This window comes from Dermochelys coriacea, chromosome 9 (assembly GCF_009764565.3).
Source record: "Dermochelys coriacea isolate rDerCor1 chromosome 9, rDerCor1.pri.v4, whole genome shotgun sequence".
Classification (NCBI taxonomy): Eukaryota; Metazoa; Chordata; order Testudines; family Dermochelyidae; genus Dermochelys; species Dermochelys coriacea.
The window spans coordinates 68,422,965-68,438,180 of NC_050076.1; the positions used below are offsets into that span (position 1 = coordinate 68,422,965).

Here is a 15,216-nt window from a genome sequence, read left to right on the forward strand (position 1 = left end):
CTAGATCGCATGCCCTGATTCTCATGGGTGACTTTAATTTTCCTGATATCTGCTGGGAGAGCAATACAGCGGTGCATAGACAATCCAGGAAGTTTTTGGAAAGCGTAGGGGACAATTTCCTGGTGCAAGTGCTAGGGGAGCCAACTAGGGGGAGCGCTTTTCTTGACCTGCTGCTCACAAACCGGGTAGAATTAGTGGGGGAAGCAAAAGTGGATGGGAATCTGGGAGGCAGTGACCATGAGTTGGTTGAGTTCAGGATCCTGACGCAGGGAAGAAAGGTAAGCAGCAGGATACGGACCCTGGACTTCAGGAAAGCAGACTTTGACTCCCTCAGGGAACAGATGGCCAGGATCCCCTGGGGGACTAACATGAAAGGGAAGGGAGTCCAGGAGAGCTGGCTGTATTTCAAGGAATCCCTGTTGAGGTTACAGGGACAAACCATCCCGATGACTCGAAAGAATAGTAAATATGGCAGGCGACCAGCTTGGCTTAATGGTGAAATCCTAGCGGATCTTAAACATAAAAAAGAAGCTTACAAGAAGTGGAAGCTTGGACATATGACCAGGGAAGAGTATAAAAATATTGCTCGGGCATGTAGGAAAGATATCAGGAGGGCCAAATCGCACCTGGAGCTGCAGCTAGCAAGAGATGTCAAGAGTAACAAGAAGGGTTTCTTCAGGTATGTTGGCAACAAGAAGAAAGCCAAGGAAAGTGTGGGCCCCTTACTGAATGAGGGAGGCAAGCTAGTGACAGAGGATGTGGAAAAAGCTAATGTACTCAATGCTTTTTTTGCCTCTGTTTTCACTAACAAGGTCAGCTCCCAGACTGCTGTGCTGGGCAACACAAAATGGGGAAGAGATGGCCAGCCCTCTGTAGAGATAGAGGTGGTTAGGGACTATTTAGAAAAGCTGGACGTGCACAAGTCCATGGGGCCGGACGAATTGCATCCGAGAGTGCTGAAGGAATTGGCGGCTGTGATTGCAGAGCCCTTGGCCATTATCTTTGAAAACTCGTGGCGAACGGGGGAAGTCCCGGATGACTGGAAAAAGGCTAATGTAGTGCCCATCTTTAAAAAAGGGAAGAAGGAGGATCCTGGGAACTACAGGCCGGTCAGCCTAACCTCAGTCCCTGGAAAAATCATGGAGCAGGTCCTCAAAGAATCAATCCTGAAGCACTTAGAGGAGAGGAAAGTGATCAGGAACAGTCAGCATGGATTCACCAAGGGAAGGTCATGCCTGACTAATCTAATCGCCTTTTATGATGAGATTACTGGTTCTGTGGATGAAGGGAAAGCAGTGGATGTATTGTTTCTTGACTTTAGCAAAGCTTTTGACACGGTCTCCCACAGCATTCTTGTCAGCAAGTTAAGGAAGTATGGGCTGGATGAATGCACTATAAGGTGGGTAGAAAGCTGGCTAGATTGTCGGGCTCAACGGGTAGTGATCAATGGCTCCATGTCTAGTTGGCAGCCGGTGTCAAGTGGAGTGCCCCAGGGGTCGGTCCTGGGGCCCGTTTTGTTCAATATCTTCATAAATGATCTGGAGGATGGTGTGGATTGCACTCTCAGCAAATTTGCGGATGATACCAAACTGGGAGGAGTGGTAGATACGCTGGAGGGGAGGGATAGGATACAGAAGGACCTAGACAAATTGGAGGATTGGGCCAAAAGAAATCTAATGAGGTTCAATAAGGATAAATGCAGGGTCCTGCACTTAGGATGGAAGAATCCAATGCACCGCTACAGACTAGGGACCGAATGGCTCGGCAGCAGTTCTGCGGAAAAGGACCTAGGGGTGACAGTGGACGAGAAGCTGGATATGAGTCAGCAGTGTGCCCTTGTTGCCAAGAAGGCCAATGGCATTTTGGGTTGTATAAGTAGGGGCATAGCGAGCAGATCGAGGGACGTGATCGTTCCCCTCTATTCGACACTGGTGAGGCCTCATCTGGAGTACTGTGTCCAGTTTTGGGCCCCACACTACAGGAAGGATGTGGATAAATTGGAAAGAGTACAACGAAGGGCAACGAAAATGATTAGGGGTCTAGAGCACATGACTTATGAGGAGAGGCTGAGGGAGCTGGGATTGTTTAGTCTGCAGAAGAGAAGAATGAGGGGGGATTTGATAGCTGCTTTCAACTACCTGAAAGGGGGTTTCAAAGAGGATGGCTCTAGACTGTTCTCAATGGTAGCAGATGACAGAACGAGGAGTAATGGTCTCAAGTTGCAATGGGGAAGGTTTAGATTGGATATTAGGAAAAACTTTTTCACTAAGAGGGTGGTGAAACACTGGAATGCGTTACCTAGGGAGGTGGTAGAATCTCCTTCCTTAGAGGTTTTTAAGGTCAGGCTTGACAAAGCCCTAGCTGGGATGATTTAACTGGGACTTGGTCCTGCTTTGAGCAGGGGGTTGGACTAGATGACCTTCTGGGGTCCCTTCCAACCCTGATATTCTATGATTCTATGATTCTATGTCTATTCCACCTTAGGTGTGTGTGCTCGCCGCCTGCATCAGTGCCAGAAGTTTTTCCCCAGCAGTACCCCTGGGGGGGATCGCCCCCCACGACCTCTGGAGTGGCGCATGCCTGGCGCAGTATAAGGGGAGCTGCGTGCTCCCACCCTCAGTTCCTTCTTGCCAGACAACTCCGCCAGAGGGGAAGGAGGGTGGGATGTGGAATAGACATGAGCAATATTTCGAAGAACACCAGAACACCAGTTACGGAAAAGATAACTGTCTTTTCTTCTTGGAGGTGAATTCCAAGTGATATCTGTTGGAGATGGGTAGGAGTTCACAAGTTCCCAGGACAGAGGACAGTCCTGCCGAACCGGGCATCATCCCTAGTTTGGGGGACAATCGCATAGTGCGAGGTGAATGTGTGAACCAAAGACCAGATGGCGGCCCTACAAACGTCCTTGATGTGGACATGGGCCACGAAGGCAGCCAACAAGGCCTGAGCCCAAGTCAAGCGTGCCCTCACAATGGGGGGGGGGGGGGAGGACATCCGCCAGCTCATAAGAGGAACGGATGCACAAAATGATCTGATTGGAAAGCCGCTGAGTGGAAAATCGGCTGGCCCCTTGCGCGCTCAGCTTAGGCAACGAACAGTTGCAAGGACTTGCTGATTAGAGGGAACAGGGGAAAGGCAGAGAAGCCAGCCTGACCAGGACAAGAGAAAGGCATCAGAGTTAGCGCCCCCCCCCGGGAGCATCGCCAGTTCTGGCGAGTCGCGAACAGGTCCACCTGGGGAGTTCCCCACCTTCGGAAGAGCCGGTGGGCCACTTTCAGGTGGAGGGACCACTCTTGTTGAGAGGAAAAGTCCCTGCTCAAGCGATTCACCTTCTCATTTCACACACCCGGTAGGTGGAAGGCCTTCTGTATAGCCCATGAAATCCACCTGAAGTCCCACAGCCTGAGAGCTTCGTGGCAGAGGATCAGGCCCCACCTTGCCTGTTGATATAGAACATTGAGGCCATGTTGTTCATGAGGACCCTGACTACCTTGCCCTCCAGGTGCAAGCGGAAGGTCATACATGCCAGCCGTATCGCCCTGTGCTCCTTGACGTTTATATGCAAGGTCAGGTCTTGGGTCTGAAAGTTCCCCACATAGGCCCCCCAACCCAGGTCCAACACATGGGACACCAGCTCCAACAATGGAGCCCTATCCCCGAATGGGACCCCTGGGAGCATGTTGTTTGGGGCGGACCACCACCGTAAGGAGGTGGTCACAGAGTCCGGCACGGTGAGGACCTTGTCCATCCTGTCTGTAGCCTGGGAGAACTTCGAGGCCAACCAGAGCTGGAGGGGCTTCATCCTGAGCCTGGCGTAACAGACCACGTATGTGAATGCCGACATGTGACCCAAGAGTTGTACGCAAACCCTGGCTGTTACCAGGAATCTTGTGACCGAGTCGATGAGACCTTTTAGGGTCTCAAATCTGTCTGACAGGAGAGAGGCCCTGGCCAACACTGTGTCCAGGAGCACCCCGATAAACTCTATGTGTTGGACCGGGACCAACGTGGACTTGGTGTTGTTTACCAACAGGCCCAAGGCGGTGCAAGTGGACAGGAAGAGAGCCATGTGATCCATCACCTGTGATCAGGAGGTGCCCTTGACAAGTCAATAGGGATAATATCTGGACCCCCCTCCGCCTGAGGTAGGCCTCTACCACCAACATGCATTTTGTAAACACCCTGCGGAGCAGTGGACAGACCAAACGGGAGGACCGCAAATTGGTAATGATTCTGTCCCACCACGAAACAGAGGAAGCTCCTGTGCCCCTTGAATATGTGGATGTGGAAGTACGCATCCTGTAAATTAAGGGCAGCGTACCAGTCCCCAGGATCCAGAGAGGGGATGATGGAGGCCAGGGAGACGATGCGGAACTTGAGCTTCATCATGTCCTGGATCAGACCTCAGAGGTCCAGGATGGGCCTTACCCCCCTTTGGCCTCTGGGATAAAGAAACAACAGGAGTAATACCCCTTGCCCATAAATTCCTCGGGCACCGCCTCTACTGCTCCTAGACCTACGAGCCACCCCACCTACTGCTTGAGTAAAGCTTCGTGTGAGGGGTCCTCCAAGGGGGATGGGGGCAGGGGGTGGTTGGGTGGGGAGGAAGTAAACTGGAGGGTGTAACCCCACGAGATGGTGTTGAGGACTCATCGGTCCGAGGTTAGCTGCGACCATTCCAGGAGGACACAACCGGTTGGAAAAAGGAAGCTTTATTGGGGGTGGATCCCTGATGAGGACTGGTGGGGTGCCCCCAAGCGTCACATCAAAAACGTCTTTTCCCCACTTGCTTGCCCTTGGAGGACCCAGGCTGGGGGGCAGGCCAACACTGCCTCTGAGAGCATCTCTTATAGTCCCACTGCTTCTTATTGGTGGCCTCGTACTTTGGGAGGGCGGCCTGGGTGGAAGTCTGCTGTGGCTTGAACTTAGGTTTTGCCAGAGCTGGGACATAGAGGCCCAGAGTCTGGAGGGTCGTGTGGGGGGGTCTTTCATGCCATGCAACCTTGTATCTGTTTCCTCTGCAAACAGAGCTTTCCCATCAAATGGGAGATCCTGCATGGAAGACTGACTCGCTGTACAGCCCAGAGAGCAGGAGCCATGATGCCAGTCTCATGAACACCGGAGGCCATTGATCGTGAGGCCTTGTCCGCAGCATCTGAGGCTGCCTGCAGGGATGACCTACTGGCAGCTGCCCCTTCCTCCACTAGCACCTTGAACTCCTTTCTATCGCGCTCCTAGAGGGAGTCCTCAAACTTGGGTAGGTAGCCCCCAGATTGAATTCGTACCGGTCCAGGAGAGCCTGATGGTTTGCCACTTGTAACTGGAAGCTTGAAGATCAATAAAACTTTCCTTCTGAAAGAGTCCAGTCTCCAAGAGTTTTTGTTCTTTTGGGATCAGGGCTGGCTGACCCTGCCATTCCCTGTGGTTGACCGACTCGACCACCAGGGAGTTGGCTGCCGGGTGAGTATACAAGTACTCATGCCCCTTAGCGGGTACAAAGTACTTGCGTTCTGCCTTTTTAGAGATGGGGGCCAACGAGGCCAGTGTTTGTCATGGGACATATGAAATCTTAGCCACCTCTTAATGGAGAGGCAAGGCCACTCTACCCAGTGCCGATGGGGACAACACGTTAAACAGGGATTCTGAGGGTTCCTCCATCTCCTCTGCCTGGAGGTGGGAACTTGCTGCCATCTTCTTTAAGAGTTCTTGGTGGGCTCTGAAATTCTCCTGTGGGACGGAGGGGGATGGGCAATAAGTCACCTCCTCTGGGCGGGGCAAAGAGGCTCTGGGTGTCGGCCAGCACCGGAGAGTCCACCACCTGGTCAGATTCTGGGCACGGTGCCGAGGAGACACGTCCCACCACCTCCTTGCTTGGGAGTCTGGAGAGGGAGGCCAACTGTGCCTCCGAAGCTCAGGCCACTGAGCGAGCTCCCACCAGGGGCTGCAACAGAGGTCACAGTGCCCACTGGTACCACTGGGCCAGCCACGACCCTCGGTGCCACTGCACCTGCTGTGGCACCGGCGGGATCGGCTGTTCAGATTGGCTGGCCTGGCCCAACAAAGGACAGCTACGAATGGAGACTGGGCTGGCGTAAGATCTGCTGTTGTCTCTGGACTGGGAGGACCGGCAGTGCCGGGATCTACGACAGCCACGGGACCACGATCTCAACACGTAGAACCGGTACCGGTGGTAACAGCTGCTCCAGAATGGCCTCGGCAGGTGGATCCGCGATGGTGAAACGCTGGTGATCGATGCCCAGGGCTGTGATGTCTTGGTGGAGACTTGCAGTGGGAGTCTGAGAGGGAACGGCATCGACGACCGTGCCATGATCGATTGCAGTACCCTCTCCGAGACAAGGACCAATGGTGATGCCCGCCACGGTCCCACCAATATTTGTTCCTTGAGGACAAGCAGTGCTGCGAGTCCCGGCTGGACGGAACCCAGCCAGACACTCTGGTCAGTGTCGAGGGCAATCCACCTGGACTCTGCCCCGAGCGGTCGCTGGGCGTTGATCGGCATCAGGAACCTTCCCTTGACAGAGACCGGTACCAGGCCGGAGGTGACAGCAGAGATCCCAGCAGCAGCTTGCCTCTGGAGTGCGGGGGCCAACATTGGCAGCACTCCAGGCACTGGCATGGACATTATGTTCCAGGCCACCTGGAGGGCTTCAGGCGTGGATGGCATCCAGACTGTCCTGTTCTGAAGGGGCCAGGCTACTCCACTCAACCTGAGTCGGAGGCCTGCGGCCCAGTGGGGATCGAGGACTGCCCAACATGGGCCTAGCCTCTGTCCCAAACCTCCCTCGGTGCCGCTGCAAAGAGGAAGTCTTCCTGGCCCTCTTGGCATGCCCTGTGGGTGGGGAGCAGTGCTGACTGGTTGATGGCACCAGAGCATTGCCACGTACTGATGCCGCGGTGCCAGTTTGGAGCAGCGTGCAGCAGTTGGGGTCAGTGCTGACTCCATCAGGATGGCCCAAAGCCTAATGTCCCTTTCTCTTTTGGTTTGAGGCTTAAACTACTTGCAAATCTTGCACCTTTCGCTGATAAGCAGTGCAAACAGTCTGCATATGGGTCACTTCTTGGCATAAAATGCCTACAAGAGCCCCACGACTTAAACCCCAGGGCGGTGGCCATGCTCCGGCCCAGGCTCACTGACTAACTAAACAGCTAACTAACTAGAGGTACTAACGCTGAATGAACAAACGGTTCTGGGGACGAGCCACAGGAAAGCTAGAGCAGAGCAATTCTGATGTACCTTCACTGACGGCAAAAAGGAACTGAAGGTGGGGGAAGCGCACAGCTCCCCTTATACCACGCCAGGCAGGCGCCACTCCAGGGGTCGCGGGGGGGGGCTCCCCCCTACAGGTACTGTTAAGGGAAAAACTTCCAGCACCGGTGCACACCTATTGTGGAATACACATGAGCAACCACTCGAAGAAGGAGATTACAATAAATCTGTTTACAGAGGTGCACAGAGGACACAGTGGGCTCTTCTTTACCCAACACCTGGTCAGCACTCATGCGGAGGAGGGTATGGGGAAATATTGCCAAAATAGATTTCTATTGTACAGAAAGAGACCAGAAACTGCACACAGACTTTTTCCTTCTAACTCTGATCTGTAGCCTGTTTCTTTTGTGTACGGTACAGCCTCCCAAACTCCTGTAGCCCCTGGCTGCACCAAACCTAAAATATAGTCATTATGCCTGGTTGCCTGTGAGCTCCAGTTTACTTCTCAGATTCTTATCCCTTGAATTCCTGGCCCACAAACTCAGTAGCAGCTGGCACAGGAAACTGAAGATATTTTGGTCTAACTCTTCTTAGGTTGCTCCTACCCAAGTGTTTAAAGACTTGCACACTGTATCACACATACCTATTTAACCTTACTCCAAAACTACAGGCTCTAAAACAGGGATTTACAGTTAAACAAAAAAGTTAAGGAAAGATAGATTTGGCCTGTCAGGAACGTACCATTAAAAAAAAATAAAATTCCAGTCTACACTTTGTTTTCTCATTGAAGATTACAAAATGATTCATTACCTAAAATACTACTCAAGACTTTTATACAACATATCTGAAAAGCTTAAAATAAATAAATAAACAAACACCACTTGCCACACTTTGAAATATGAGTATTGTAGTTTATTTGTTTTGACTAGTAGAACGTATACGAAAATTGCTGCCAGCATAAAGCTTAAATATGTGAGGGAATACTCCTGCACTAGGAAAACACGTTTGAGCTTTCAGGCAAACTTTGGTTACTTGATCAATTTATGATGCTTTGAAAACAAGTTGTTGTGCATGTACAGCATATTTCACATTAGATTTTTTTCTTTTCAAATATGGTAAGTAAAAGCTGTGTTGAGCCAGGGCTAATTAAGTTTTGTTATGAAAGAACGGCTGTGGTACTGAAGTGCATATTGGATGAAACAAATGGCCCCTCCCCTCCTTCATTTCAGGACATTCCACCATCAGCGCTAAAGGAGCTCCATTATTGTACATCTTAGAAAGTGTGCACTGGTCACATACCCCCCCGCTCCTTCAGGGATGTTTAGTGACTGTATAAAAAGATTATGAACAGCCAGGACAAATGTTACAGCTTCAGGGACTCAGCAGGTTATCAGCCTCACAAGGAGTATGGAAAGTCAGCCAATATTCCTCACATAAACATGGATACAAATTCAAAGTCAACCCAGTTGTCAATCCTTTGTGCATTCTCACTCTAAAGCTGTGCACAGAGGAGGAGACATACTGAATCCGCTGGGGCACATCTATTAGCAAATGTGCCATATGGTAATATACATAAAACCATTCATAGCTTACTAGTCAGCAGATTTCATTGTTCGCACCAGTGTCTCATTTGACACTAGAGGTAAACAACTTTATTTACCAGTCACCCCTGATGTCAAACGATTTCCCTTCCTTCAACCAAAACAATTGTTTCAGCAATTTCAAAAGCTATGTGCTTTTTAAACAGTAGCAGCAAATCTTCTGGTTTCTAAAGCTTCCATTAAGAAACATTGTTAAGCAGAGTCTGAAACTGTAAGAATTCCTGCTCTGCTTTTAGACACTTCCCTCTTAACAGTGCTTAACTTAAAGCCTATGCCTTTCAATAGAAGGTTTACACACTTAACCATTATGATCATTTATCTTTTCACAGTACTTTTAGACTTCAATCTTGGTACTGAAATCCAAGAAATTAACTGATTTTATAACATGTTTCACACAGGGGTCCTACATGTGGCACAGCAGTTTATTATGTACAATTAACACCATTACATCTCTGTTATTATAAAGTAAAACATATCTCCTACCTGACTGGATTGCTGGTTAAAGACACTCTGAGAGACTCTAGGCAGTTAAGAAGTTTTTCTTCTGTGATACCAGATCGCAATTCATGGACATATTCTTGTGAAGATAGTGTGCACTCATGCTTGCTATTTTTCAATCCTCCCTGTAAAAGGAAAAAAAAAACAGATGAAATTTTAACATAGCAGAATCCAAATTACATTAATTAGTCAAATATATTTAAGCAAATACAGATGTGAAATTTCACATCTAGAATCGTCATTCTATCTGGCAAGAGTACTGCATCCAAACTCCTGACTTACAAGGGGAAACAAGGTTGTATACAGTAACATTCCTTGTATGGCTAGCAAGAAGACCGGTGCACATAAAAAATTTTCTTCCAACCTCCAGAGAAGAAATTTAAAAAACTTACCACCCAAGTAGCAGCTAATAGTGATGTATAGCACATGATATATTAAGGCTTAAATAAAATTCCCTAGGAGATAAAATTAATCTGTGACATAATGTTTGAAGAAAATAGTGTACATCATTTTAAGATTTTATCCATGGATTTGAAAGTAACTCATTTTTAAAAGTAACCAAAACTGAGAAAAAAAGGATTTACTCAAATTATACAAGGATTGACTATTTAAAAAAAATATTTAACATTATGAAACATACAAATAAGAGATAGATTTTAATGTATAGATTTCCACACATCATATGGAAATATGGGAAAATCCACCTAACATCTTATTTAAGGAAAGGAAATAACTCTCAGGCAGATGAACCTTGGTACATAGTTTGGTATCTGAGGGATATCCCATCAATATTGCATAACTCTACAGCTTTCTGCACCCATCCTGCACTTCGTAATCTGTTATAGTAACACAATGAAGCTAGGCGAAAGGAAAACAATTGTCTCAGGACATCACTTCTGGGAGAGAATTGTGGGGACTTTTTCTACAAATGAGGGGAGATGCACAGAGGCGGATTTACATTGAAAAAACACAGTGCCCTGGCACAGGGCCCCTGGGCCAGGCAGCCCAGCACACCCCGGGCAGGGGGGAAGCTGTGAGGCAGAGCAGGGAGCCATTTAAGAGCCACGCTGGAGGCATGACATGCAGTGCGCTCTCCCAGCAGGCGAGCCGGGCTCCTGCTGGCTCCTGGGACTCATGCTGCAGGCTGGCACTGGCATCCCCACGCACCACAGCAGGCAGCCAGGTGAACGGCCGGCGGGGGGCATGCTGTAGGGGAAGCGTGTGCGTTCCCCTGGTGCGGCGTGCGTCCGCATCTGTCCTACTGCCCTGCTCCTCTGGACGCCAAGCAGCACAGGTGCAGTCCCTGGTGTGCACTGCTGCTGGCGGCCCCTGGAAAAAAGCCAGGGAAAGGGAGTGGTAGGCCAAGAGGTCTCAGCTCTCACGTGCTGCTGCCACTGCAGCTCCCTTTGGCAGTGAACAGGAGCAGCAGCGGGGCAGGGACACATCCACCAGCCAGCCAGGTAAGGTAACCCAGTGACCGCGACTGGGACTGCCCCATGCCCAAGCTCTTCCTCCCCACTCCGCCCCCTACACACACACAGCCCTGAGCGGCTCAGGGCAGTGGGCTGGCCACACACATCCGGCCCAGCCCCCTGCCCTCACTCCTGCTCCCCGCCACAACCTCAGCCCTGACTCCTGCACTCCCCACACCAGCCCCCCCACACCCCTGCCCTACTCCTGCACCCCCCATCCCCACCCCTGCCCTGAGCACCAAACGGGAGCTCCTGCACTCCCCCATCCCCACCTGCATCCCTCGCATCAAACAGAAGCTTCCCCAGGTAAGCACTCCATACCCCAACGCTCTGGCCCAGCTCGGAGCCCCCTCCCCCACACCCTAACTCCTGGCCAGACCCTGCACCCCAACACCCAACCCCCACACCCCAACCTTGAACCCCCTCCCACATCCTAACTCCTGGCCAGACCCCACACCCAGCCCACTCCTCCACCTTAACTCCCTCCCAGACACCACATGCCAACCCTGAGCCCCCTCCCACATCCTAACTCCTGCCCAGACCCTGCACCCCAATGTTTTTTTATATAATAATTAAAAAAAAAAAAGTAAAGTGCTCTTATCCAAAGCACTTTACAATAGTTAGCTAACAGTACAAACAATATTTGGAAAGATCATATAAGTGGCCTGCCTTGATCCTTAGCAACTTTCAAGTGGTCTGTGAGAGAAAAAAAAAAAAAAAAAGACTACAAAAACAATTAAGGTACCTCACTTTATTTTCATTTACTTCCTATTACTTGTAATATAGGAGGAGGATGAAGGAGAAAAGAATGAAAAACAGGGATGGGAGAAATAAGAGCGAATATTCTCTTTCTTGGGGCCCCAAAAATGAAGCTGAACACAAGGCCCCATTAACCTCAAATCCACCACTGGAGATGCATATCAGTTTGCCTACATTCTTGATTTCATATCAAGTTCAGCAGAGTTGAAGCTTTATGATTGTCTAGTGATTAGATATCAAGAAGCTTGGGTTCCAGGAGTTACTAATAGCTTTGGTACTATTACATAAATAGTAGTAAGAATTGAAATTTGGTTGTCTCCATGCAACTGGAAGCTCTGATGAGTTTTAGCTCATGGGCTCTAGTCCCCATCTTCCATGGAAATTGAGCTAGTATTGGAAGAAATAAATTCAGGGAAGAGTGAAATTTATCAGTTTATTCCTTGGCTTATCTATCCAATTTTATGGGAACTGCATGCAGAAACACAATTTTCACATTCATTTCAGCTGCTGACCATTTGCTGAGATTTTCAAGCACAGGTTTCAAGTAACAGTTACAAAAAGCTCCTAAAGTGTTAAGTTAATCAATTAAGTAGATAAATAAGTAATAAAGAGAAGTTTTGGTTTTTCACCAGCATTACAGCTTCAAAGTTGGCATATTAAATTATTTCTGACCTGGACACACAAAAGTCGAACCATCTCCAACTACTCAAATCCCTGCCTTCATGCCTCTTCACAGTTCTAGAACCTTAACTGGGCCTGCCTCTTCCTGTAGTTCCCTGCCTCATTCCCTAAATATATCTGCAACAAATGCAACTGATCCTACAGAAGAGAGTTGCCTTCACTATACAACTCTGATTTATTGCTTAAGCAAGTTCCATCCTGCTGATGGAATAGGGCAGATATGTCAGACTATCTTAATGCCAAAAAGGCAGCACATGCATTACCTAACACACGTGCTTGACTTTACTACATTAACAATTTTAATCTCTTTTAAAATAAATATTTTAATTAAATAAATACACACACACACACACACAGACAAAAGAAAGGTAACTAAATTAAAATTTAAGCCACTCAACAACACATGCCTCTCTATTCATACACCCACAAATACACAAATTATCACCACATGCACCAAAGACCGTATACCACAGCCCAATATCCCCTGCAATCTAATCAGTTATGCATGCACCTGTGATTATTTTCCCTTCCAACCCTGTTACTTATGGACAATTGATGTAGTACTTGGCTACATTAGGATATTTTTATTTTATTTTTATTTATTTATTTTTGTGGAAAAGAGATGGCTAAAAGCTGTTTTGGATGACAGATCTCTAGAGTTAAGGCTCTGGTGCCTGGTCTGTGGGGTATGGTAGCTGCGGTAATGGTGAAGTTTGTGCTCGTGCTAAAGAAGGTATGTGATGTCACGTGACTTTATTTGAATGATTATTGCCCTGCTTTTTTGTCCGGTTTCTTACATATGGCAAACCTAAGTGCAACAAAACAAACATGTTTTTTGTTTTTGTTTTTTAATTACCATAACTGAGGATGGGATTTGAATGAAAGGGAGGATTACAAGTGAAACTGTTTATGACTTCTTATGTAAGCAGCTATGTGCAACTCCAATGTAAGCTCCAATACCAGAATTAAAAAAGGAGAAAAAAAATGTAGCTTCTACTGGAGAAGGTTCTGTATTGCATAAGATTTCATGTACAAGCTCATCAATGAGCTTTGGGTGTGTGACAGACTTTCAGCTATAATGTTAATAGTTGCAAAACAGGACCCTAAGTATAAAAACTGTATCGACTGCATGTTATCTTTCAGAATGCACCTCTGATTTTTATATAAATAGCCTTCAAAAACCATGTTTCAGTCACTGATGTGAAGCAGGAGTATCATGGCCAAATTTTCATCCAGAGCCCAATTTCAATAACTTCCTAATAATAAAATGTTCAGGGGAAGGAAAAACAAAAGACAAAAAAAAACCACACTAGTTAGAAAATTCAGAGTAAGAACAAATTCCACACTGAACACTTGTTTTTAGAGTAAGCCAGCAACTTCTGCTCCATTGTAAATCCATTTAGAATAGAACACTAACATTGGAGATGCTACCAGGAGCCTTCATAATCCCTGTTATGCAAAACTTTCAATGACTCAGCCAAGCAGTTTTCCATCTATCTGATAAGATATTTATCTGCAGCTATCAACACGTTCTTTGGGGCTATGCATAGGGGAAAACTGGATTTAAAAATTTAAATGATTTAAGAAGGGAGTCTTCTCTCTCTCCCCCCCCCAATTATTCCAGCTTCTCAACTTCAGTCACTTTAAGGATCAACATGTCAAATCAGTGAAACCTCTTCTGAAAATATGCATTGTACTGTAAAACCTATTTATGAACAGTGATTTAAGTGTAGCTCTAATTATTTAAGAGTTTTATTGCAATATGTGGATTAATGAAATCCTGTTCTATATAGAACATAGGAAACAAGTAGAAAGTGGATGGATAATACAAATTTTAATTAGCTGCTCTGTATGAGATTAATGAAAGTTACTTGTATACCCTTTGATCTTTAAAACACAATGCAGAGACAAAAGCTAGCAATTAGCGTGCGTCACACTGTACGAAAAGTAGGGGAACAAAAAGCTTTATTCCTTAATTTGAAATCGATTAGGAGGGAATTGTTGCATCTTGACTAACCCTCCTTTCTCTCCCCACCCCACCCCACAAACATGTATGCAGTACCAAAATGGTGGGAATGGGGAGGAGAACTGTGGGTCAGCTATTATACTGAGCTCGCAGTGCTTGTAGCAGAATTTAGCACAAGTAAAAAGCAGTCTTACACAAACTAACTTCTTTAATCTGAGATGGGGTATCTTTTACACATTTTCATTTAGCACCATGGGCCAAACTCATCCTGACTGAAGTTGTCCCTAAGTATTTTTACTCTAACTTAAGTGGAGACTTACTTACAATTAACTTGAGGATCAATTCACAACCGGCAATCAAAACAATTAATGAAAGTTTACTTCAAAAATCAGGGGGTAGCCATGTAGTCTGTATCCACAAAAACAATAAGGAGTCCAGTGGCACCTTAAAGACTAACAGATTTATTTGAGCATAAGCTTTCATGGGTAAAAACCTCACTTCTTCAGGGTTTTTACCCACAAAAGCTTATACTTAAATCAATCTGTTAGTCTTTAAGGTGCCACCAGACTCCTTGTTATTTTTACTTCAATGTTTCAGAGATATCCAAATGTGAATTTTAAGGACCACAGACAAACAAGTATTTACGTACTTTTTAAATTTTCAGGTGGACGGTTAAATTTCTTACAAGTTAAGAGTCCTGGTATAAATTTCCTGGTACAAGATAGCTTAATTCTCAGAATCTTCCTCTACTGGCTGAACACAATCATGCCTTTTAAATACATTTACTCCTGAGGGCATTCTGCACCAAAAAATTAAATAATGTGCACTAAAAAATAAAAATTCTGCACACGATATTTTAAAATTCTACACATTTTATTTGTCAAATCAATGTGAAGGCTCCAGCATGGCATTGGGAAGCACAGACCACTGACTGCATAGAGATGGGAGATCACTGAGCAGCTTCTCCCCAGGACATTGACTCAGCAATGAGGCTGCAACCAACCCTTA

General features: G+C 47.0%; 1 protein-coding gene across 9 annotated transcripts in view; it reads right to left on the reverse strand.

The window, feature by feature from the left end:
• The window catches only part of DIAPH2 (diaphanous related formin 2), an 835,399-nt gene that overhangs the window by 718,514 nt on the left and 101,669 nt on the right, over positions 1-15,216 (reverse strand). For all 9 annotated transcript variants that reach the window (XM_038415147.2, XM_043492689.1, XM_038415148.2 and 6 more), the window contains one exon: positions 9,316-9,455. In XM_038415147.2, the coding sequence (XP_038271075.1) occupies positions 9,316-9,455 (140 nt within the window). The remainder of the gene's footprint in view (positions 1-9,315; positions 9,456-15,216) is intronic.